The 25,109-nt window shown below is 46.1% G+C and overlaps 1 protein-coding gene across 50 annotated transcripts in view; it reads left to right on the top strand.

Annotated features, from left to right (window-relative positions):
* Positions 1-25,109, top strand: part of SVIL (supervillin) — a 259,115-nt gene that overhangs the window by 222,150 nt on the left and 11,856 nt on the right. For 36 of the 50 annotated variants that reach the window (XM_081553941.1, XM_081553952.1, XM_081553929.1 and 33 more), the window contains 12 exons: positions 2,214-2,303; positions 2,390-2,476; positions 3,766-3,943; positions 6,514-6,686; positions 8,461-8,616; positions 9,846-9,982; positions 11,069-11,216; positions 11,338-11,483; positions 13,358-13,533; positions 16,040-16,184; positions 16,526-16,802; positions 23,770-23,921. In XM_081553941.1, coding sequence (XP_081410067.1) covers positions 2,214-2,303; positions 2,390-2,476; positions 3,766-3,943; positions 6,514-6,686; positions 8,461-8,616; positions 9,846-9,982; positions 11,069-11,216; positions 11,338-11,483; positions 13,358-13,533; positions 16,040-16,184; positions 16,526-16,802; positions 23,770-23,921 — 1,865 coding nt within the window. Of the gene's footprint in view, positions 1-2,213; positions 2,304-2,389; positions 2,477-3,765; positions 3,944-6,513; positions 6,687-8,460; positions 8,617-9,845; positions 9,987-11,068; positions 11,217-11,337; positions 11,484-13,357; positions 13,534-16,039; positions 16,185-16,525; positions 16,803-23,769; positions 23,922-25,109 lie in introns of all 50 variants that reach the window. The other 14 variants (XM_081553947.1, XM_081553969.1, XM_081553965.1 and 11 more) reach the window with 1 other exon arrangement.

The following is a 25,109-nucleotide window of genomic DNA, read 5'->3' as shown; positions in this document are numbered from 1 at the left end:
ATGATTCTGTGCTTCCAATGTGGGGGGCCGGGGGAACATGGGTTTGACTTCTGATCAGGGAACTAAGATCCCACATGCTGTGCAGTACAGCCAAGAAATTAAATAAATACAATTTTTAAAAGATGTAAAATGTTCTTGAAGACAACAGGTGACTGGTTATTGCCCATAGAATTCATTGAAAAGAGCTATGGGGAGTGATTTAACAGTGTGGAACTTAAACCTAGATGCCTGGCCCCATCACAGACAAACCTTGTCTCTAGCTGGCAAGAGCGGGTGCACCTTTAAGAGCTCACGGGTGCAGCTGCCTCAACGGGCAGCAGGGGGCACCCTAACTGGACAAAGGGCTGGTGTCAAGCTTGTTTATTGGCTTCAGAGTGAATAACCTCTGTGCTAATGTTATATCCCCATGTCTCTTACACATCCTTTTAGCAGGTAATGAGCTACTGTCCCAGACTTTGATACCAAATTTTACTTATTTTTAATATCTTTCAAGAAAATTGACTTTCACTCAGATATAAACTTTTTGCAGGTCCTGTAATGAAAGAATTTTTTTAAATGTTATTGACATCAGTAAGGAAGTATATGTACATGTTGAGAAGTACTTCTGGAAAGTGTTAGTCGCTCAGTCGTGTCTAACTCTTTGCAACCCCATGGACTGCAGCCCACTAGGCTCCTCTGTCCATGGGATTCCCCAGGCAAGAATACTGAAGTGGGTAGCCATTCCCTTCTCCAGGGGATCTTCCCAACCCAGTGGTTCTCCTGCATTTTAGGCAGACTCTTTAACCGTCTGAGCTACCAGAGAAGCTTCTGGAATGTCACCTAAAATTTCAGTTGTAAAGTGCATTTCAGTATTTTTCCTTCCAAGTTTTATGGTGTAACATCTCCCTCTCCAACTCACAGAAGGGAGGAGCAGATCCATTCACTTGGTGGTTTTTTTTCCCTGTAAGTGATCATGACTTACACATTCTCGGGGTGTGGTTCTCAGATGTGGTCTCTCCGATGCGATAACATAGTAATGTCACCTAACGGTTTCACTTTTAATACAAATGGATACAGGAAATGTTAACATCTCATTTTGTTCTTTGTAACAGTGTACCAATTACCCATCCTGCCCCCCTTGCAAATCCCTTCTAAGTTTAGGAAAAAATACTCATCTATGTCTTTATTCAGGTTTCTTGTCTAATCAGATGCTGTCTTCACGCTAGAATATTTGTCTTCCCTTTCTATGTGTCTCTTATCATTTCTCTGCTTAGAGAGTCCCCATCCAGCTCCTCGAAAGATGCAGGCGAAAGCATGTCCCTAGCTCCCAGCCACACCCAAGACCAGCATGACTTTCCAACATCTTCGTATGTGTAAACTGTTACTCTTGTGTCTTTCTTACAAAGCCTAGCACTCTATGGGTAATTGCCCAGTAGATCACACTCTGATGATGCCCCCAAAGGCCAGAATGTCCCCACGTCCCCTCAGCCAGGAGGACGACTCCAGGGCTGGGGAACTTGCCGGCCAGCGTGACAAACTGGGTCTCTGTTTCCTCTGAAGAGATAGTACAGAAGCAATTGGCCCTCCACCTTCTTGAGTCCTGCAGCCACAAAGCCAACCAACCACAATCAAAACAAAATGTTTTTTAATTCTATAAAATTCCAGAAAAGCAAAACTTGAATTTGCTACACCAACTCTTTACCAAGCATTTACATCATCTTCGGTATTAGGAGTCATGTAGAGATGATTTAGAGGATACGGGAGGATGTGTGTAGATTATATGCAAACATGCCATTTAATATAAGGGACTTGAGCATCCACATGGATGTTGGTACCCACAGGAGGTCCTGGGACCAGTCCCTTGTAGATACCAAGGGACAACTGTATGCTTTCTCTTCGGCTACCTCCAGTGCCCGAAAGGCCTTCAGAAGTCAATATTCCCTTTGTTCAAGGACATTCCGATCACCTTCTGCACTCTCTTATCCTATCTGCATGTTAGGGATGTGTCTTCATTGTTCAGTGTGGAATGGCAGACTGACAGCTGCTGCAGGCCTTAGAAACAATAAAACCTTGTCTCTATGGGCAGTTTTCCTGTGAGTGTGTGTGTCCCATGTCTGTTTGTAAATTCTATAAATTGTTAGATCTCTGTTGGGGCTCATGGTGATCCCTCAGGGTCCTGGGAACTTCCAGAAGTGATCCTGAGATGCTCAGTTGCTCCTTTGTTTTCCCTGCAGGTCTGGCATCCCCCACTGCCATCACCCCGGTAGCATCCCCTATTTGCAGCAAAACGAGGGGCACTACACCAGTTTCCAAACCCCTGGAAGGTGAGTCACTAGGCCTTGATGTGCCAAGAGGTTTGTGAACAGAAGAGCCCTCAGTCCTTCTCTCACTGTGTTTTCTACTTGCCCAGATATCGAAGCCAGACCAGACATGCAGTTAGAGTCGGACCTCAAGTTGGACAGGCTGGAAACCTTCCTAAGAAGGCTGAATAACAAAGGTACATACCAGGAGCCAGAGGGAAGCTGTGGTTCACGTGTGTGTGGCCAGTGTGGCTCAAGTTTCAGTGGGTAGCTCAGGAAACCTAAAAATATCTACCCCACTTTCAGAATCTCTGAATCCCAACATGGATTGCTTTTCCTCCTCAGCTAAGTTGTCTTCTGTTATGACTTAACCAATGCGTACTATAAGCATTATCTTTGATGTTATATTTTAAAAGTTAATTTATTGGTCAACACTGATTAGATTACTAACCTCTGATTCACTTGATAATGTACTCAGTAGGTGGCTCCCAATAGCACATTTGTGCCTGGATCTAAACTCTTGGGATGTTATCCAGTCAGGATTGTAGACTCAGTAATTTTGCTTTTAACCCTGAAAGTAGATTATGACATGAAATCAAAATGATCTGATGAACTTTAAGTTGTGTATGTAATTTTCCAATAAGGTAGCAGCTGCTATTATATCTGATTGTCACAAATAGTTTCTAGAAGAAAATTCTAGTGAATAAATAAAGATTTCAATACAAAAGTCTATGAAGTATATAAAATTAAAGAGTAACATGCAGAAGTAGCCTCATCTCTTTAAGAAAAATGTCCAATGCTTATCTATTACTAAGCACCTACCATTGACAATGACCCCTATAGGTTGAAAATAATACAAACAACCATTTTAAACTAGAAATATAGAAGAGTCATATAATAACCAAGCTGGCAAGGCATAGAATACGAACAATTCACAGTTCATTACCTGTGTGTAACGGGTATCTAGCCCAGAGGTCAGCAGACTAATCTAGCTCCTCACCTGTATTTGTAAATAAAGTTTTATTGGAACATAGTCTTACCCATCCATTAGCTTATTGGTAATAGTTAATTTTGTGCTATAGCTGCAGCTTCATGAAAGTTGCAACACAAGTCAAATAGCCTCCCATGCAAAGCCTAAAATATTTACTACATGGCCCTTTGCAGAAAAAGTTTTTACCAGACCTTGATCTAGAGCAAAGCGGAGGCTAGTTCTGCCTCCAAGAGCAAAAAGAACAGGTTCAGAAATTCTCAGTGACTTCAGCCTCCATCTCTCCTACCTCTCCCAGTGCAGGCTTTGTTCAGTCCTTTCCTGAGAAGACAGCTGATGCCCAGGAAGCATCTGTCTACAGAATCTGGGACAGCACTGTCATGTTTGCTCCACTCCTGGACCTTAGCAGGAAGAAAATAATTTTTAAGATAGTGAAGCAGAGTTGAAGTCATGTTTTTACACACATCTCAGGTCATTGATTTGCTTGTTTGTTGATAGTCGGTGGGATGCAAGAAACGGTCCTCACTGTCACTGGGAAATCGGTGAAAGAGGTGATGAAGCCGGACGATGACGAAACCTTTGCCAAGTTTTACCGCAGCGTGGACTCCTCTCTACCGAGAAGCCCCGTGGAGCTGGACGAGGATTTTGATGTCATTTTTGATCCTTATGCCCCCAAGTAAGTTATTTCAGTTCCCATCATTCACCCCTGGAGAATGGATCCCTTCACCGGCCTCCGCATAGCACTTTCTTCTTTCACTGTTACCACCTTTTGCGATAGAATAGCCAGATCAACACCAGCCAGGGTCCTTGGCCTTCCCCAATCAATAGAAATTAATCTGAGGCCAGACAGGACATGCAAGCAAGGCTTTATTGGGGCCCCTGCTGCAGCAGGAGGAAGGAAGAACAAGTGATAGGTGCCCTTGCTGGCTCCCCGAGGTGGGGCGAGCATGTTCCTTATATGGGGTAAGGGAAGGGGTATGTCCAGGGTTCGGACCAGGAGGGTGGGTGGCTTAGGTGGTTCACCCACCCCTTTGGTGGTGTTGAGTGAAGGAGGCATGTGCAGTGCACTGGTTTTGCTCCCAGCTCTTCAGAAGTGGCAGTTAGGTTTTTTTGGTCTTTTTGTATCTTATTGTCCATAATTTGCCCTAATTGCACATGCACGAAGTTATTTTTAGTCCCTTATAGTGTCTTCGTATTTTGCTGCTGGAGGAGATATTTGTCCAGCTGTCATCACTGCAGTGAAAGTTCTCAAGTCCTAGGTCCCAGCTTGTCTCAAAATCACTATTCTCTAGAACCAGACACTGGAGTAGATAGAGCTTGAGTACCTAGGACAGACATCCTCTCTGCCAGAAAGCCTGGCATCCACACCACATGCCTGGTCCATAAAAATAATGTGATGGGTTTTTCACGTCACTTGACTATTGCTTTCGGGTTTCATGAACGCTGGCTAGCCAACATTTCTATGCCTTTCTTTCACTTGACGTGTCGAATTCTTACTCAACTTTGAAAACTATTTGGATCACCTGGGCTTCAATGAATACAGCTAACTAGAAAATCAATGAAATTTGCTATCATTGATAAGATCAATAGATCCAAGGGTTTTATCAGTGCTGTCCCAGGTCCCTTTTCACACAGAAATTTGGGTACATCACTAAAGAAAAGTGTCCATGGTGTTAGAATTCCTTTGCTCTCAAGTGGTGCAAAGAAAGGCAAGTCCAACCAGCTTCAGCAGAAGAGAAGTGTGGAGGGATTTACAGGTTCACTCCTTGAAAAGTGCAGGTGTGACCTCAGGTTCGGGGGTCTCAGAATAAGGTCTCTCTCACGCCAGCTTCCCTCTCAGGCTGTCACCACATGTTAGTTGGTCACCCCTCACTCCAGATTTATAGCCCAGCTGTGTGGCCACTCCCGTGCAGGTAGCCGCCTTGCCCAGCAGTCCTAGGAGGAGTTCAGGCTTGATTTTCCCAGGTCTGCACACAGCCCTGTAGCCATCATTGCGGCCAAGGGGATGGAAGATGCTGATAGGCTAGTGGTGGTCTCTGGACCCCTCCAGCTCCAGAGCTGGGATAGACCGTGGGGTATGGAGAGAGGCAAGCCTGCAAAGGCAAGTCCAGGACGACCCACCAGAAGCAGGGAGAGCGTGCTGGGTGGGCTTACCCCACAGCTATCCACCACATTTATCTGCTTCCCACCAATTTGTGAGAGAGCCTGTCTGTTCCAGAAGTCTGTAAAATCATCATAAATGTTTCCTTAAGCTGTTCCTGATACCCATTCTGCATTTTTCAATGTGTTCAGTTTTTTTTTCAATTTTCTACCTTAAGAAAATGAATAATTTGCCACTCCCCACCTTTAATATTTTGGGTATTATTTGCATACATGGTTACTGAACCATTTCTCAATCTCCTCCTCATCCAAATGTCATTGTTTAAATTGTTACATACAATTTGAACATTGATATGTTGTGTTTACACAAATACACACGATAATGTTATGTACGAAAGAGGACCTCCAGGGACAGAGATCCATGCACTTGGACGTTAAAAGCAGCTAGAGTCTGCTGGGAAACTGTGTGATAGAGTGTACCCCCATCTTCATGTCTGGTGTTTGGCCCCAGAGAATGGTGTGTGTGTGTGAGAGATGGCCATAGTTAGTTTGGGGGCCTCTTTTTATTTCTGTATACTCTTCAAAATAGTGCTTATCTTCCAAAGGGGAACAGTGGGTTGAGAGGAGAATAGTGATGGGAGAATTGGGGAGGGAACTGAAAAACTGACATGAAGAGGAAGTTGAGTCTGCAGGAAGGAGGGTTAAATCGAGAAGCAATGCTTGGCTATTCTCAGAGGGCTTGCTAGAGAGCCCAGAGAAAGAAAGGCGGTTCTTTTCCAACAGAAAGTGATCAGGATGCTGTGGGGGTGATGATAACAGGGAAGGACTTCCACTCATCAGTGCTGACCAGGAGTGGGGTGGGCTGCCCCAGAGGTGCCAGCCACTCCTCCAGGTGAAGTCCCAGGGGCATGGTGAGAGCAGGGCTCCTAGGATTGGCTGGGATCTGGACCCAAATGGGCTTCAACCTTCCAAGATCCTCTGACTCTGTCAGTGGAGTGACGGGAGGAGGAGGAGGAGCTATAAGATTTATAATGCAATTGAGAAATAAAACTGTGGAGCTGGATGCTCCAGGTCAGAGACCCGCAAGCCCCTGAGCGTGGGTGAGACTGCAGCCCTGGGCCACAGAAGCTCTGCTCTGCCCCGTAGGTTGACATCCTCAGTGGCTGAGCACAAGCGTGCCGTGCGGCCCAAGCGCCGGGTCCAGGCTTCCAAAAACCCCCTGAAGATGCTGGCCGCGAGGGAAGACCTCCTGCAGGAGTACACTGAGCAGAGACTGAACGTGGCCTTCGTGGAGTCAAAGCGAATGAAAGTTGAAAAGTGTGAGTTTGGGGCCCATCCCCAGCTGTGTGCTCGGGAACTGGGGGAGCAGGTGACTCCATCTCTCATTTTCCTGCCCTGCAAAGGCCAGTCACGGTGCTCGGAGATACTCATGAGAGACAAATGAACATGTTTGCACACACACATGCACACCTGAAGAAAACCTGCTTAGAAGGTGAAGGCTTCTCACAGACACTCTTAAGTGTGGCCCATCTGTTCACTTAAAGAGAAAGTGTTAGTCACTCAGTCGTGTCCGACTCCTTGCGACCCCATGGGGTGTAGCCCACCAGGCTCCTCTGTCCGTCCATAGGAATTCTCCAGGCAAGAATACTGGATTGAGGAGCCATTCCCTTCTCCAGGGGATCTTCTCGACTCAGGGATTGAACCCAGGTCTCCTGCATTGCAGGCAGATTCTTTACTGTCTGAGCCACCAGGGAAGCCCTCTGTTCATTTAAGTCTTTTTGAGTCTTCTTTCCAGAGGCTGGAGGAAAGGGAGGTTGGGCTTTGTAATTTAGCCCATTTCCAAACTCGGCAGTTCTCCACTCCATTTGATTCTAGAGGAAATTTGATCTCTCATGGGCAAGGGTCCCACATCCCTGCTTTGCCTAATCCTAGATTTTATGCTGTTAATTAAAGTACAAACTAGTGCTTTTCACATTGCTTTGGAGAGGACCTCGGGCTCCTTGAAGTTGGGATGTGGGTTGAGGGGAGTGGTGGGAGGGGGCAGTAGGGGTCGGGCGATGATGAAAGTGAGGAGCAGTCCCCAGGCTTTGCCCCACTTCAGGCTCAGCCATCAGCTTTCCTGTGCCCAGCCACGTGGGGGTCCAGTTCTGAAACAGCAGTCGTCCTGGTGGAGCTAGTGGCATGTATAATCTTGCTAGTCTGAATATTCTTGCTATCATTTTTATTTTCCTATAGCACTCATAAACCTACTTACCAAAGTTGTTTTTTATTTTTAGAAATAGAATATTTAGATGAGGTGGTTGAGTCTTTTCATTATAATTGTTTTACTAAATAAGTATATTTCAAAATCTCTGAGCCATATGAATTATCAAGTAGTGTTGTATTTCTTCAGTGTTAGAACTTCATCCCAGCGAAGTAATTTTCTGAGTTTCTCTCTAGCACGCACATATTTTTTAAAACAAAGAGCTGGAGAAATAAAGATTTATTGGCACAGATTCTGTGTACTTTAATTCTGCCTCCACTTTTTGGGGACATACGTACATTTGTTGATTCACACTGAGAACCTAGCATCTTATTACAATCTTAAATCTGAGAGCAAAGTATCCCAAGAGATCATCTAGTTGTTCACTGCCTCCAGGAAAAGATGAGAACTAAATGAAGCCTTACAGAATGCCTGCTTTTCTGCATATAAAGACTTTGGATGGGAGATATCCAACAGTCCTCCTCAAGAAAGCATTTTCAACATCTGAACCCTGTTAGGAATTACAATGGCTTTAGTGGAATTGCAGCAAATGAGTCCAGCTCCTAATTTTATACTGAGGTTGTTGGTCCACACTCAGTTCTTATCTCTCTGCATGGATAGGGTGACACCTGTCAACAAGCATTTATATTTTCAATCCTGTGTTTAATTCCTAACACAGAGCTTCACTGCATAGCTCATCAGACTAGAGTATGTTTTCCCCATCAGGACCAGCTTGAAAAGAAAAAAGCAGTGTAGTGATTCAGTTACACGTGGTCACTGAGTGTGAACCTTGTCTTTTCTCCCGAATGTCTCACTGCCCTGTGCTCTGTCTCGTCCTTCAATCCTCCCAGTGTCCGCCAACTCCAGCTTCTCAGAAGTCACCCTGGCGGGGTTAGCCAGCAAAGAAAACTTTAGCAATGTGAGTCTGCGGAGCGTCAATCTGACGGAACAGAATTCCAACAACAGCGCGGTGCCCTACAAGAAGCTAATGCTGCTGCAAGTTAAAGGTATTGAGAGTCAAGAGGATGACACGCGACCCCGGGTTTTGTCTGGAGGCCTGAGTTCCCCTCACTTGCCTGACAGGAGGAGGGAACGCACGCTTCTGGAGAGCCCACCAGGCACCTCCACATTCTAACCCCAGCTTTGCAAAATCCCACGAGGTGGGAAGCATTCGGTCCCTGAGCTTGGTGACGGGCCCCAGGTCCCCACAGTTCTGCTGAGCGGCAGAGCTGACTTTGACCCTGGTCCGTCTGATCCCAGAATCCCAGCTCTTGCTGCTGCACCCCTTCCCGTGACCCTGGCCACACACTGCCTGAGGTCACCAGATGCCCCCATGGTCATCAGAGTGTTCACCCCACTCTGTCATCCTCACTGGGGTCAGCAGGAGTCAGGGAGCCAGAGGGAGAGATGGGTGTTCTCAGAAAAGGGAGCGAGGGAGTGCAGAGGGGTGGCCAACACCCTCCCCCCTTACCCCCTTCTTTAACAAGGAGCCTTCCCCCGCAACCAGAGGGCTCTGGGCTGCCCTGCAGTGATTAGCTGCCCCCCAGCAGCACTGTTGTAGATTCAGGCTTAAGACAAGGAGGACATATCCTCTGCTTTGCTGGTGGTTTCCAGTATGTGTCTGCACAACCACTGTCCTTTGTAGCATATTTAAAAGACCAGTGACAAGTGCAGGCCCCCCGCCACTGTTCCTATGTTGTAGCACCAGGATGGCACCATCGGTGTGACTGTGGGTAGATGGAAACCATTTAGGAGAAGGTGTTGGAAGCTGCACAAGGCAGTGCTTCCCTCTAAGCTGGTTCCTCTGTAGACTCAGGTTTTCCGAGGACCAAGAAGTTCTCTGAAGGGCTCTCTGGTCACCTGGCCCACACAGGCTGTTAAGTGTAGGAGGTGGGCTGAGTGGAGAGAGACCAGGAGAGGAGTGGGAGAGGGGAAACAGGGTGTTTGCCAACATCCCTGGGGAGGGAGCCTTAATGGATCCACGTGCTGTAACAGGACACCACTAGTGGTCCTGGTGGTGACTCTTGGGACATGCCATTTCCTCAGGGAAAGTCATCCACGAGGCTGTGACCTAGGTCCCCTGGGTCATGGGAGCTCGGGTGAGCAGAGTAGACTGGTCAGGAGGCAGAGTCAGGAGCAGGGCTGCTCCGGACGTGGGGTGCTTCCTGGCGGGTCCTGCCGGGACTGGGGGACAGGGCTCCTCTTGGGGAGACGGTGACCTCTGCCCCGTGTTCAGGAAGAAGACATGTGCAGACGCGGCTGGTGGAGCCTCGTGCCTCCTCCCTCAACAGCGGGGACTGCTTCCTCCTTCTCTCGCCCCATCACTGCTTCCTGTGGGTCGGAGAGTTTGCCAACGTGATCGAGAAGGCGAAGGTCAGTGTCTGAGGAATGAGAGTAGCTTGGTTCTGTGTCTCCTTTCGACACAGACAGGACATTCTTCCAGTGGCCAGACTCCTGGAAAGCTTCTCAAAGGCTTAGTGTTTCATTCAAGTCAGAGGGGATAGTCTTCTTTCTTTTCCGGAAGGTCTCTGCAATAAGCTCTCATTAAGTGCTTCAGGGAGATGTTTTCAAAGGAGTCTGACCTATGCCCCCAGGTTTTAAGTCCTGGTTCATCATTTCTCCTGTAGAGATGAACTGACCCATCACTTGCAAGTTGTTTATCCCACGTGCTAATGAAGTTCCTTCTCCGATGTACTGAGTGAGATTTTAATGGGAAAAGACCAAGAAATGGGTATTTTTTTCTTTTTACTGACTGATTTTTAATTGACTTATAGTAGATTTACAATGTTAATTTCTGATTTACAGTGTTAATTTCTGCTGTAGAGCAAAGTGGTTTAGTTATATGTACATTCTTTTTCATATTGTTTTTCATCCCAAGATATTGAGTATAGTTCCCTGTGCTCTACAATAGAACCTCAGTGTTCATCCATCCTATATATGCTAGTTGGCATCTCTAATCCTAAACTCCTATTCCATCCCTCTCCCACCTCTCCTCCCCCTTGGCAACCACAAGTCTGCTCTCTATGTCTGTGAGTCTTTCTGTTGCATAGATAGGTTCATTTGTGTCGTATTTTAGACTCCACATATGACATCATATGGTATTTGCCCTTCTCTTTCTGACTTCACTTAGTATGATCATCTCCAGTTGCATCCGTGTTGCTACAAATTTTGGTTTTTTTATGGCTGATTAGTAGAATGGGTGTTTTTAAAAAGCATCACAGATGATCTATTGAATTTAAGACTAAGAACTGTTGCTCTAAAGAATGGATTCCCCCTAGTCCTTTAGTTACATTTGCTTCACTTTGTGGACAACCCCCAACCAGTGCCCCTGGCCCCTGTGGTCACAAGTTTTTCCTTTCAGACACATACCGTTTCTCTTCTCTGATTTCAGCCTTAGCCCATCCACCACCTGGCCTTGGACTTGTCTGCCCAGTTAACTGTGTTCCTCTCTCTGTTTAGGCCTCAGAACTCGCGAGTTTAATTCAGACCAAGAGGGAACTTGGTTGTAGAGCAACTTACATCCAAACTGTCGAAGAAGGAATTAATACACACACACATGCAGCCAAAGACTTCTGGAAGCTTCTGGGCGGCCAAGCCAGTTACCAATGTAAGAGTTTACTGCATCTCAGAGAAAAAGACTGGCTACTTCTCCTCTCCTCCTTCCTTCTTTCAAACCAGCCACTCTCCAGTGGAAACCATAACATCCCCTTACTGTTCTTATCCCAAAGCTGCCGGAGACCCAAAGGAGGATGAGCTCTACGAAACGGCCATAATAGAAACCAACTGCATTTACCGTCTGATGGATGACAAACTCGTCCCTGATGATGACTACTGGGGGAAGATCCCAAAGTGCTCCCTCCTGCAGTCAAAAGAGGTATGGCCAGGGCTCTGCCTTGGCCCTGGGCTGCCCGGGAAAATAGACAGGAAGTGCCAGACACTAGCCAGGGTTAGTGCACATCAAAGACCAGAGACATCTTGTTTTTGTTTGTTTGTTTGTTTGCTGCACTTTGAAGCATGCAGGATCTTAAGTTCCCCGACCAGGGATCAAACCCACGGCCCCTGCAGTAGAAGAACAGCATTCTTAACCACTGGACTACCAGGGAAGTTCCCAGAGACATCATTTTAAAGGCTACCAATTTGTGATTTCAAATCATTACTGCCATCTTGGATGCTAATTGTTGTTTCTTCACTAAGGTGTGTCTGACTCTTTGCGACCCCCATGGACTATAGCCTGCCAGGCTCCTCTGTCCATGGGATTTCCCAGGCAAAAATACTGGAGCAGGTTGCCTTTCCTACTCCAGAGGATCTTCCCAACCCAGGGATTGAACATGGTTTTATAATATTTAATACTATATAAACATGTGTTTGTGGGCTTCTCCAGTGGCTCAGCGGTAAAAGAATCCACCTGACACGCAGGAGCCACAGGAGATGTGGGTTCGATCCCTGGGTCAGGATGATCCCCTGGAGGAGGGCATGACAACCCACTCCAGTATTCTTGCCTGGAGAATCCCATGGACAGAGGAGCCTGGCGGGCTGCAGTCCATAAGGTCACAAAGAATCAAACATGACTGAAGCAAGTGAGCACACGTGCATACATGTGTTTGTATGAAATATGTGTGTGTGTGAGTATATATATCCAGGACCATTAAGTATTCTGAGTGTTGAGAAGAAACTGGAAGACAGAAGGGACTTTAAATTTCGTTGGGTAGAAAAGTATTATGTCATCCAAAGCTAAACTGATTGTTTGACGTGAATGGGCATTTAAAGGGAGAAACACTGTCACAGAAAAAGAAGTAATCAGGAATAGTTTTAATGAGAAGGTGAAATTGAGTCGAGTTTGCTTAGTAATTCTACTTAGTTTGCTTAGTAATAATAATTCTACTATTCTTAAGTAGAATCTGGATTACTGGAAATGAAAAGTGAAAGTCACTCAGTTGTGTCAGAATACTAGAGTGGGTAGCCAGCCGTGCCTCCTCCAGAGGATCTTCCCAACGCAGGGATTGAACCCGCATTGCAGGTGGATTCTTTACCAGCTGAGCCACCAGGGAAGCCCAAGAATACTGGAATGGGTAGCCTATCCCTTCTCTAGGGGATCTTCCTGATCTAGGAATTGAACTGGGGTCTCTTGCATTGCAGGCAGATTCTTTACCAACTGAGCTATCAGGGAAGGTTGCAAATGAAGACAGGAATTATTCTAGGAAGAAAGCAAAGAAGAAGCAATAGGCATGGAAATAAATAGCATTGTTCAGGCTATTTATTTATTTAAATAAATGTTCATGTATTCATTCAACAAACACTAGTGAGCCCCACTGCAAATTTAGGTACAGGTTTGTCTCTGCCCTTGAGGGTCTCGGAATTGTACAGGGCAGAGAAGACATCACTGGGTCCTCAGTGCCATGTGAGGTTGCCTGTATAAGTTAAATGAGTGAATGACAGGGAGGGGAGGGAGTAGGGGGGATGGAGGAAGACATGCTTAAATAGCTCTTATGCCTTAGAAGTGTTACATGGCCTGAGCCTTCAGAGGAGGGGGTGGTTAACTTGGGCACTTAGGTCAACAAGAAAGAAATCACACCCACGGAGTGGAGGCTGGCTTGGCAGGATGGCGCTAGCTTCCAGGTCTCTTTGTGTCTGTACTGAATGCTCCATTAGGATTTAAATCATCACCTGTCTGGCTCACTGTCACTAAGACCCTGGTTCAACTAGAATTTGTCCTTGGAGTTAACAGATTTTTCTGTGTCATTTCTCCAGGTACTGGTGTTTGATTTCGGGAGCGAAGTTTACGTGTGGCATGGAAAAGAAGTCACATTAGCACAACGGAAAATCGCCTTTCAGCTGGCAAAGCACTTGTGGAATGGAACCTTTGACTACGAGAATTGTGACATCAACCCATTGGATCCTGGGGAATGCAATCCGCTTATTCCCAGGTACTGCCGGGCCTTCGGCCACCCCCTCCAACTGCAGTGATTAAGCGTCACCTGTCATGGGTTTTACTTTTCATAAATGATCGCAATGCTGTACCACGATTATTCACAAAAGGAACAGAGCTTTAGCTTTTCCCTAAAAAATACAGGAGTACGGATGGAGAGGTCGTCTGGACGGTGTTCCTATTTAATTTCTTGAAGTAAACAAATCGGTGCCACCTGCGGCATTCAGGTGCTGTTGTGCCAGATGAATAGCAGTTGTTTAAACAAATGGCTTGCTCCTCTGAAAAGCTTGCCAAGTCCTGGAATCCAGCCATGGATCTGAAGCTGTGGAAACCATGCCTCTCTTTCTGATTTCACCCCTTCCCAGCATAGCCCTTGAATTCCAGGACACCCTATTTATTTAAATGAGATTTATGCCCTTTTGGGGGGGGGAAGGAGGATGTAGTATTGAAGTAATGATTGTAATTATATCATTTCCTACAGTCTACTGGACTTTTTAAAGTCATTTTGGCTAATCGACCAAAGATGTACAAAACTCTCAGAAAAATGATCTTGAGAAAAAAATTCTTACATCCAAAGGATCGGTGTTTTTTATTTCAAAACTGTCAGGAAAAAAAGAGAAGTGCCTTTAAATTATGCATGCCACATAATACATTAGAAATGGATGCAAATGGCACGTTGAAACTGCTTTTTAATGTTTTCCATTGCACTTATATACAGATTTCAACTATCCTACTTAGTTTCCTGTTTTAAAATCCAGTTCTTGATTTTATTATTCATTATCGTTATAGAAAAAAATTCAAAATGATGTCAGTGTAGGTAAAAAGTTTTCAAATCCTTTTTAAGCACATTTAACAAAATTAGTACTGAAACAACTAGTTTTTTTAAGAACTAAAGCTAAGACTAAAAGGAATATTCTACTTGCTATAGTAAAAGAAAAAAATATACCAAAGCATAAAATCTGTATGATGGACAATTCGGTCATGACATTGTCTGAGATCTGAAAATATAGAGGCGTGGCATCTCACCTGCAGGCTCTCAGCACCTCTGAGATCAGAAGCACTGGAGGAGCTTTGAAAAAAACGCATTTGGTGGGCCCAGCCCAGGAGATGTGTTTTCAATTCAGGTGGGTGGGGGCTTGTGTATCAGCATGTCTTAAAAGCTCCCCAGGGATTTTAAGGTGTAGCCAAAGTGGAGCACCCAGCCCTTCTTAACAGACAGGAGACTGAAACCACTGAGGAGTCATGACTTCACCCAGCTCAGACCCACAAGTCAGGACAGAGGGGAGGAGCACCAGCTTCACACTGCAGACCTGCTGCTGGCCGTGCTCCCTGGCTTCATAGTATCCAAGACGAATTTCTAAGCTGAGACCAAAGTGCTCGTTCTACAAGCACCTTAGCAAGTCCGCAGAGTGGAATTTATATAAAAAACAGTCACTCAGCTATTTTCTGTTAAGGACCACAGCCTTCAAGGTAGTCCTGAATTCTCCACAGTTGCTGATACTTGGCTCCTGAAGTCCCACTAGAGTTCGCAGTGGAAGTGTTTGCATGCAGTGCCTCATCCTTTCAGGTCCCTTTGAAAACAGGCAGCCCCTTGGTGTGCCTTAGCTGTGATGCCAGAAACTGTGGTCTGGACCAAATAGGACATGATGAAGCAGGGGCTCACCACAGGGCCCAGGGCCCAGGAAGCACTGCCCATCCATATGATGGACCCAATTCACAAGCCAAGGCTGATTAGGAAGGATGAGAAACACCTTCACCTTATCCTTAGGGCTCACCCTCTTCTGCACATCTTTTCTCAGCTCTCCCTATCTCTAAGTTAGCTGTGTTCCAAGCTCAGTGTCGGATTCTGAGATCCCAAGACAGTACGGACCTCCTGACTGCACCAGGCGGCTTCCTTTCTCTTTTCATTGTGTTCTGCCCACCTGCTTCCCATCCAGTGACCTAGACATAAATGTGCACAAATTCACTCTATGATCTATGAGGGTATGTTCATTTAGGGAACAGAGGAGAATTTGCTCCTGGAGACTGGAAATCTCCATCGTGACAGAACTCAGTGTGAACACAGATCCCTCCATCTATTCATGAGCTTGAAGGAAACATGCTGAGGCCCTTTGGATGACCGTGGGCAGAATAAAGCAGGCAAGAGAGACAGACGCCTGTGACTCCTGCCTTTGCTGAACTCCCAGACTAGCCCATTGCCCTCGGGGACCCCGACGTGAGGATTTGCTAGAATGCAAGGCAAGTCCAGTCCTGACGTGGATCATGTCACATTCAGGCACATCAACTCCAAGGAAACAAAACCATGCAAGGATTCAGGCTAAAATAAGAAAATGTCATTTATCGGGTCACATCAGTGAAAACAAACCATCCATTCTGTATACTGTTTACCTAATTGGTTTTCTCACTAGCCACATGTGCTGGGTTTGGACTTCTTAGTTCAACGTGACTTATTTAATCTTGGTTCTTTTCCCATCCACTCCTCCCACCCCACCCCCACCCTGCAGAAAAGGACAGGGGCGGCCTGACTGGGCAATATTTGGGAGACTTACAGAACACAATGAGACGATCTTGTTCAAAGAGAAATTTCTTGATTGGACGGAACTGAAGAGACCTAACGAGAAGAACACCAGCGAACTTGCACAGCACAAGGTATTCAGGATGAACAAGCCCCAAACCTCAGGGCTCGGTTTCAGTCCATGCCAAAGGGGCTTGGATGCTAAAAGCCCTCCTGTGGTCTGCTAGTAGAACAGCAAACCGGTTTCCAGTTACATTCTGACTCCAGGAGGTGAAAATAGCCGTGTTTCCACCTCCAGGTTTATAGGTGTCACATTCACAGTCGTGGCTGCATGTCCCCTAAAGGCAGCCTTTCCTGAAATGCACTGGACAGCCTGAACTCTGTCCTCTGAGGCTGTCCCATCACCAGGGAAGCAGTGATGCTATAGCTGCGGATGCAGAGGCAGCTGAGCCAGCAAGTCTGTGTTCCCTCCTAGGATGATGCCCGGGCAGAGGTCAAGCCTTACGATGTGACGCAGATGGTGCCGGTGCCCCAGACGACGGCCAGCACCGTGCTGGACGGGGTCAACGTGGGCCGAGGCTATGGGCTGGTGGAAGGGGATGACCGGAGGCAGTTCGAGATCGCCAGCGTCTCGGTGGACGTCTGGCACATCCTGGAGTTCGACTACAGCAGGCTCCCCAAGCAGAGCATCGGGCAGTTCCACGAGGGTGACGCCTACGTGGTCAAGTGGAAGTTCATTGTGAGCACCGCAGGTCAGTGAGCATTTCTGTGTCCTCCTAGCCCCGCCGTGGGCATCGTGGCCACCAGATCCAGAGTGCGTGCGTATCTGCCCCCAGCCACTGGTGCAGGGCCAGTCCAGTCTTTCCTCATGAGAACCTTGGGAATAGATTCCTAACACCCCAGCTAGGCTAGCATCCCTGGTGCTTCCCTCTAGTCACCTGGCATGGTAAGGTTTCCCGGCCGCCCTCACCCCCTCCCCTGCCCCATCCCCAAAGGTCTTCTAGAAAAGCAGTGATTTGCCTCCATGTGACATTAGTATTTACCCCGTGGTTGGATGCTGCCGAAATGGAAGAACACACAGCCGATGGTACAGCACTGAAACCGAATGGTGTCGTCACAGTCAATCCATGCACAGAAAGATTTATTCAGACTGAAAAAGAGGTATTTCCTCTAAGGCTGAGAGTCCTAACAGTGCTCTATGGATCTTGCAGAGTAAATACATGGTCCCACCTCCCCACGGATCCCACAGTGCTCTGCTCTTCACATGGCAAAAGAACAAAACACTCCATGGTGTGCTTTGCACTAGGGGCAGTGAGGGTGGAGAGTGGTGGGTTGGGGAGAAATAACCCCTTTTTCTTGCCAAGAAGCAGCCACAAGTCAAGTGATCCAGGGTCCCTCATTCCTACGCATTTAGAGACAGTTTATGTCACAACCTGGTGACTCCGAGTTTCACTTGCCAAGAGAGTTTAGTCACCTCCTCCTGGCCCCCTCACCATCCAGGTGTGGCTGCCCCGCTGGGCAGAGGGCATTGTTGGCTTTCAAACACCGACTTAGAACCATTTGGTTTCTTACCTAATTTATCCACTATACATCTATTAATCAACAGGTGGCATTTACTGAGCACCTGCTCTATAAAGAGGATAATTTTAAAATTTATATTATTGAAGTATAGTTGATTTACAGTGTTGTATTAATTTCTGCTGTACAGCAGAATGATTCAAATATATACATACACACACACATACATATATCCCTTTTCATATTCTTTTCCATTGTGGTTTATCACAGGATATTAAATACAATTCCCTGTGCTGTACAGTAGGACCTTGTGTATCCATCCTGTATTACTAGTTTGCTTCTGCTAATATCAAACTCCCGGTCTACCCCTCCCCTATGTCCCCTCCCGCTTTGGCAACCACCAGTCTGTTCTTTATGAGTCTTGTTTCTGTTTTGTAGACAAGGTTATTTGTGTTGTATTTTAGATTCCAGATACAAGTGGCATCATACAGCATTTGTCTTTTTCTTACTTAGTATGATAATCTCTCCATCTGTGTTGCTGCAAATGGCATTATCTCATTCTTTTTTATGGCTGAGGAATATTTCATCGTGTGTGTGGTGTTTATGCCACACCTTCTTTATCTGTTCTTTTGTCCATGGACATTTAGGTAGCTTTCATGTCTTAGCTATTGTAAATTGTGTTTCTATGAACATAGGGATGCATATATATTTTTCAATTATATTAACAGTTCTTTCTGGATATATGCCCAGGAATGGAATTGCTGGATCACATGGTAATTCTTGTTTTAGTTTTCTGAGGAACCTCCGTACTGTTATCCACAGTGGCTGCACCAACTTACATTCTCACCAACAGTGTAGGAGGGGGTTCCCTTTTCTCCACACCCTCTCCAGCATTTATTTGTAGATTTTTAAATGATGGTCATTCTGAATGGTAACAGGTGATACTTCATTGTGGTTTTGATTTGCATTTCTCTAATAATTAATGATGTTGAGCATCTTTTCAACTGCCTACTAGCCATCTTTATGTCTTCTTCGGAAAAACGTCTATGTAGATCTTCTGCCCATTTTTCAATTGGGTTGTTTTCTGTTGTTGAGTTGTATGAGCTATTTGTATAGTTTGGAGATTAAGCCCTTGTCAATTTTGTAATTTGCAAGTATCTTCTCCTGTTCCATAGGTAGTCTTTTCTTTTTGTTCCTTGTTTTCTTTGCTGTGCAAAAGCTTGTACGTTTGATTAGGTCCCATTTGTTTATTTTTGCTTTGATTTCTATTGCCTCGGGAAACTGACATAAGAAAACACTGGTGTAATTTCTTTCATAGGATGTTTTGCCCATGTTCTCTCCTAGGAGTTTTATGGTATCAGGTCTTATATTTAAGGAATAAGACACTTTTTAGGGACTGTGTGACTAGAAAGTCACAGGACATAGGACTGGACACTCTAGACCGCTCTTCTCCCCAAGAAGGCCTCCCAGCTTGGAGAAAAGGCTCCAGACCGAGGGACCCTACAGCCCAAGAAGGCCTCCCAGCTTGAAGAAAAGGCTCCAGACCTAGGGACCTTGCAGCCTGGGTCTGAATCTTCTCAGGGGCCACCAGCTGTGCAGGTTGGGGAAATTTACATAACCTGTCTCAGCCTTGATTTACTCACCTGGAAAATGGAGATTATAATACCCCGCTTGCAGGGTCCTAGGATCCGGTATGTGGGATGTTTAGCATGTAGAGGTGCAGACATCATCACTGCTGACCTTCTCAGCATAGCTCCTGCATTGAACTAGAAGATGAGATACTATGGGTCCACCCCCAACGATAGCAGTTCCCAGAGGGTCTCTGTTGTGGGTTTAAACTCTGGGGTGAGCAGCCAAGTTGGACACTGAATACTTATCTGTGCTGCCTGGCAGTTGAGACAATCAGCGGGAATTTAGTGGAAAAAGATCTACTAACCTTTGATGTTGTGGATGTGGGACCAATAAGGAGCAACTTTCGAGAGCACCCGCCGTCCTGAGCCTTAAAAGGAGAGGAAGGGAAGGGGTTTGCTGTTTTACAAAACCAGACTGGGGAGCTACTGTCTGAAATTTACTTGTCTCCTTTTCTTAAGAAATAATGGTCAGTGAATGGATGACTAAGACTCTATGAAAATGAATTTAAAAAACAGACCTCAGATTTCTGAGAGGCCCCTAAGAAATGCTGATGTGACCTGGGCAAATACTTCATGTTTCTCCCCAGTGAACACAAGGTACATGTCACAGCCAGGCCCTGCGGCAGGCACCTTTATGGACAAAGTGACAGCTTTGATGAAGCCCAGCTGTGGAGGATTAAGGGCGGCCAGGCAGCGTTCAGATTCCAGCCCGTCCCTCTGGGAGCAGAAAAGCCCAGCCTAATAGCATCTGCAGCTGCTCTGTGGTCATCACAGAAGCCCTGGCCCCTTGGTGACAGCTGCTCCAGTCCCATCACTCAGACCCACAGGGGCTACACCTGCAAAGGGGATTGGATTCAAGGTGCCCTTCTGGGCAGGCCCAGGAGAAAGCAGCTCCTGGTGACAGAACTGTCGCCCTCTTGGCTGGCTCTGGGCAGTCTGCTCCTTGGGACGAGAACTGTGACAAGGGAGACCAGAGGCCCCAGTGGTCAGGGTCCTGCCCTACAGGCCGCCTCGGGTGCTGCAGGGTGTGGCTTAGGTCCCCACGGGGTCAGGGAACAGGCAGCTTGGGGTACCCAGTGATGCTGGGTCAGGTCCCACTGGGGCCCCAGGCAGGAGTCAAGTTCCTATTGTAGGAGGTTGACTGCAAGACCACGTGCTGAGCAGTTCACATGGCTGAACACCACCACCTGTTTTCTGTGACTTCTAAACGCAACTCCTGGTAATGACCTTCCTCTTGGCAGTAGGTGGATGGCAGCATGCAGCGACACGTTACATTCAGCCTCGGGTCAAAGCTGCAAAGATGACAGTCCAGAAGCTCTTAATATGGAGCTTAACTAATACAGCTTAACCTCTGCTAAAACTAAAAATCAATACATGCAGCAAAAAGGAGGTTGTACACAGGATTAAAGTCGGGGTATGCTGAAGAAAATTGCAAGGAAAATTTGTGAAAACTTTTATGGAGTATTTTTAAGGGAATATAGCCCTATTTTAGGTATATGTAGGCAAGCTCATTTTAGAATGTTAGGATGCAAAACATTAAGTATGAACATATATTTAACAGACTGGTAACAAATTCCAAGACATGTAAACTGCTGTGATATCTTTTAAGCGTATCTCTCCCTAGTAGTTCAGTTCAGTCACTCAGTCGTGTCCAGCTCTTTGAGACCCCATGAACCGCAGCACACCAGGCCTCCCTGTCCATCACCAACTCCCAGAGTTCACACAAACCCATGTCCATTGAGTTGATGATGCCATCCAAGCATCTCATCCTCTGCCGTCCCCTTCTCCTCCTGCCCTCAATCTTTCCCAGCATCAGGGTCTTTTTAAAAGAGTCAGCTCTTCGCATGAGGTGGCCAAAGTATTGGAGTTTCAGCTTCAACATCAGTCCTTCCAATGAACACCCAGGATTGATCTCCTTTAGGATGGATTGGTTGGATCTCCTTGCAGTCCAAGGGACTCTCGAGAGTCTTCTCCAACACCACAGTTCAAAAGCATCAATTCTTCTGCGCTCAGCTTTCTTCATAGTCCAACTCTCACATCCATATATGACTACTGGAAAAACCATAGCCTTGACTAGATGGACCTTTGTTGACAAAGTAACGTCTCTGTTTCTTAATATGCTGTCTAGGTTGGTCATAACTTTCCTTCTAAGGAGTAAGCATCTTTTAATTTCATGGCTGCAATCACCATCTGCAGTGATTCTGGAGCCCCCCAAAATAAAGTCAGCCACTGTTTCCACTGTTTCCCCATCTATCTGCCATGAAGTGATGGGATCGGATGCCATGATCTTAGTTTTCTGAATGTTGAGCTTTAAGCCAGCTTTTTCACTTTCCTCTTTCACTTTCATCAAGAGGCTCTTTAGTTCTTCTTCACTTTCTGCCATAAGGGTGGTGTCATCTGCATATCTGAGGTTATTGATATTTCTCCCGGCAATCTTGATTCCAGCTTGTGTTTCTTCCAGCCCAGCGTTTCTCATGATGTACTCTGCATGTAAGTTAAATAAGCAGGGTGACAATATACAGCCTTGACGTACTCCTTCTCCTATCTGGAGTTGTTCCATGTCCAGTTCTAACTGTTGCTTCCTGACCTGCATACACATTTCTCAAGAGGCAGGTCAGTTGGTCTGGTATTCCCATCTCTTTCAGAATTTTCCAGTTTATTGTGATCCACACAGTCAAAGGCTTTGGCATACTCCCTAGTAGTAGTCTAGCTGATGTGACTAATTTTCACTGTTTTGAAGAGTGTGGGATTGCTAAACAAAGATAACTTCTGTTCCTACCTAAATTTGCAAAACTTTCAATGAGTGGCTTCCAAATTAATTTTGGACATGTAACACCTATTCATGGAATGGTTCCTATTTGCTTGGTGCACCTAGAAGTACACACACTTGACAATTTCAGGTTCACAGTAAAAGGTGCTAAGGCCTAAGCTTGGTCAGAATCCTTTAAGAATTATAATCATTTATGAAAGCTGTTCGAGTACTCTGATAAAAAGACCAAAAGAAATCACATAAATATGGCCCCTGACCACTTAGAAACTTGAAATAATTGAGCTTTCTTCTTACCTTCAAACCTTAAGACAACTGTGATTTTGTCAGTGAGATTGGGATTGAGAAAAATTGAGGCCATATAGAACCAGAGAGTACAATTATTATTTTTGGTATTTTTGTTTTTTTAAATTTTTTTATTAGAGTTTTATAGTTGCTTTACAATGTTGTGCTAGTTTCTGCTGTGCAGCAAGGTGAATCAGCTATATGTGTGTGCGTGTATATGTATATCCCATCTTTAAAATTTCCTTTCCATATAGGTCACCACAGAGCACTGTGTAGAGTTCCCTTGCTATACAATAGGTTCTCATTATTTTATACACAGTACAATATAAATGTCAATCCCAACCCATCCCACCCACTCACCCTTTCCCCTTTGGTGTCCGTATGTTTATTATTCTTGATTTTTAACATGTGTGGGTGTAACAGGCACCTGCATCCTCCCTGGGTTGATCCCACCTGGGACCACCTGGACATCTGAGTGGAGATCTTAAGTCTCCGGACGTCACTCAGCCTAAAACACTCTGCCTCCTGGTCACAGTCATTCAGGCCTCTGCTTATGCACCTCCTCCGAAAGGCCTTCCCCACCAGGCACTCCAGCAGCGCTCAGCCTGCCCCCCATCACATCCCCCGTCTTCTCCTCTCAATACTGCCACCCTCTGAAGTCACCTTGCTCATCATCATTGCCCTGGCACACAGTAGGTGGTCAGTAAATATTTACTGCACAAACAAATGAGGGAGTCTGGAGACAGATCTCTTCCTAAAGGTAACGGTTTGGGGTCTGAACTATTGTCTGAAATGACCACTCACCCAGATCACTTTCCGTGACTGTCCCTCAATGGGGTCTGCGTTCCGTGTGCTGCCGTGGTCTCTCCAGCGCCTGCGAGGTCCTGGCAGTGAGACTAACCAGCCCTTTATCCTGGCTGCAGCCCTGGTGGCAGTCATCACTTAAAGCCCAGGTTATTTTGTGAAAGTGATAGGTCCACAATTTGTCTCTTCCATTTCTGACATAACTTGGAGACTTCAAAGTATTTTTTTACTAAACAGTCTTAGCAGATGACATTTTTTCCTTCATGCTTAAAGCTGGCGCAACCGTTGTTTACAGTCTCTTTTCTCCACCAGCGGATCGTCTGCCAAAGGTTGGTGAAATACGGAAATTGCACTTGTGTCATCAGGTGCCCCAGGCCTGCTCTGGCGTCCACACTTTTCTGTTACACACACCTGGATGGCCAACCATCTCCCCAGATGATAGGTGTTTATCTTGGGGTATCAGGAGGGCCTGGAGATCATTTTCCTCCACTTTGGAGGCTTGGAAGAAGCCGGAAGAAGGGTGGTTTCTCTGTCTTCCAATGGCCAACTGAGATCAACATTCCCTCTGTTGTAAATGATTTCTCCCTGGCCCTGCACCCCAGGGTTGCGCCTCTACTGTTTGTCCTCAGAGTCTGGAGGCCTGAGCTGCACACTGGCTCTTCTTGCAGTTTATCCCCTGCTCACCCCACACTCTGCTGTTCTTTGTGTTTGTAGTGGGAAGCCGGCAGAAGGGGGAGCACTCGGTCAGGGTGGCTGGCAAAGAGAAGTGTGTCTACTTTTTCTGGCAAGGCCGCCAGTCAACCGTGAGTGAGAAGGGCACATCAGCTCTGATGACAGTGGAGCTGGACGAGGAAAGGGGAGCCCAGGTAAGTCCTGGAGGCTGATGTGCCGCAAACAAGGGAAAGGAGGGCTCCTGGCTTGTTTCCCTAAGGACCTGATTCCTAATGAACAAAAGACAGCACTGTCCAAAGCCTCCTTAGTCTTGATCCGGCTTCTCTGTATTTTAGGCTCTGTCTCCTCTTTCATCACCTCCCTGGCCAGGAAGGCAGACCTCTTATAATATGGCCTTAAATTATATCTGCAAATAGTAAATCCACAAAATTAAGTTTAAAGAGCCCATGAGCTTTTTTTAAGTTTTCACATAATTCATCATCAAGGAATTGTAAATAGTACAGAGATGCCACTTTCCACTCCTAAAATGGCAGAAGTGTTTTAAAAGAATGGATCCAGGGCTGGTGAGGATTCAGGAGGATGGGTGCCCATGCCTGCCTCTGCTGGTAAGTATTAAATGAAACAGCCACCCTGAAAAGCAGCTTTGGCTTAAGAACCTTAAAGTGCTCACGCACTTTGATCAGTTATTCCACTTATACAAACCCATCCTCAGGAAATACGAGAGACGGATGTAAAGACTGAGTCTTCCCATTGCCTGCATCCCCCATGGCAGCCTGGGTGATTTTTCTAGGACCCATCAGATCATGCCCTGCCCTCTGTCCTCCATCACACCCGGACCACCATCTAAGGGTCTCCTGGTGTCAGCCCTGCACCCTTCCCACCTCCCTCTTCTTGTACACTTGTTCAGGCCACTGCCACCTTTTTATGGTTCCTCCCTCTTTTTGCCCACTGCAGGGCTTTTGCACTGATTTCCCTGGCCTGGCACTTCCCTGGGAACCTTACATGACTTGGGTTTCTGTCTGGATGTCACCTCCATGTCTTATCCACATCCCCACCCTCTGCCACACTTTGCTTTCTCCTTCTCTGTTCCTTTGCTTTCCTTTTTCACAGCACTTACCCTGACGTAAAAGGACAGTCACTGTTAATTCTCTGTCTTCCTCTATAAGCATGAAAGAAACTGTGTCTATCCTGGTCTTACCTACCCCATAACCCCAGAGCCTGTGTGATGCCTGGCAGGTACCACTGCCCAAAGTCAAGGTTTTGAAAGCATTCCTTTTTAATGTTTGGATTATCTAATCTCGGGTCCCTTCCTTTATTATGAGTAATTAAGAGTTGATTCTGGCGTCTTGGAGATCTTAGCATCCTTTTACTGTCTTGGATGA

Source organism: Giraffa tippelskirchi, chromosome 13 (assembly GCF_054371585.1).
Source record: "Giraffa tippelskirchi isolate mGirTip1 chromosome 13, T2T-mGirTip1v1.2.pri, whole genome shotgun sequence".
In the NCBI taxonomy this organism is placed as follows: domain Eukaryota; kingdom Metazoa; phylum Chordata; class Mammalia; order Artiodactyla; family Giraffidae; genus Giraffa; species Giraffa tippelskirchi.
This window is presented reverse-complemented; position numbering and strand designations above follow the sequence as displayed.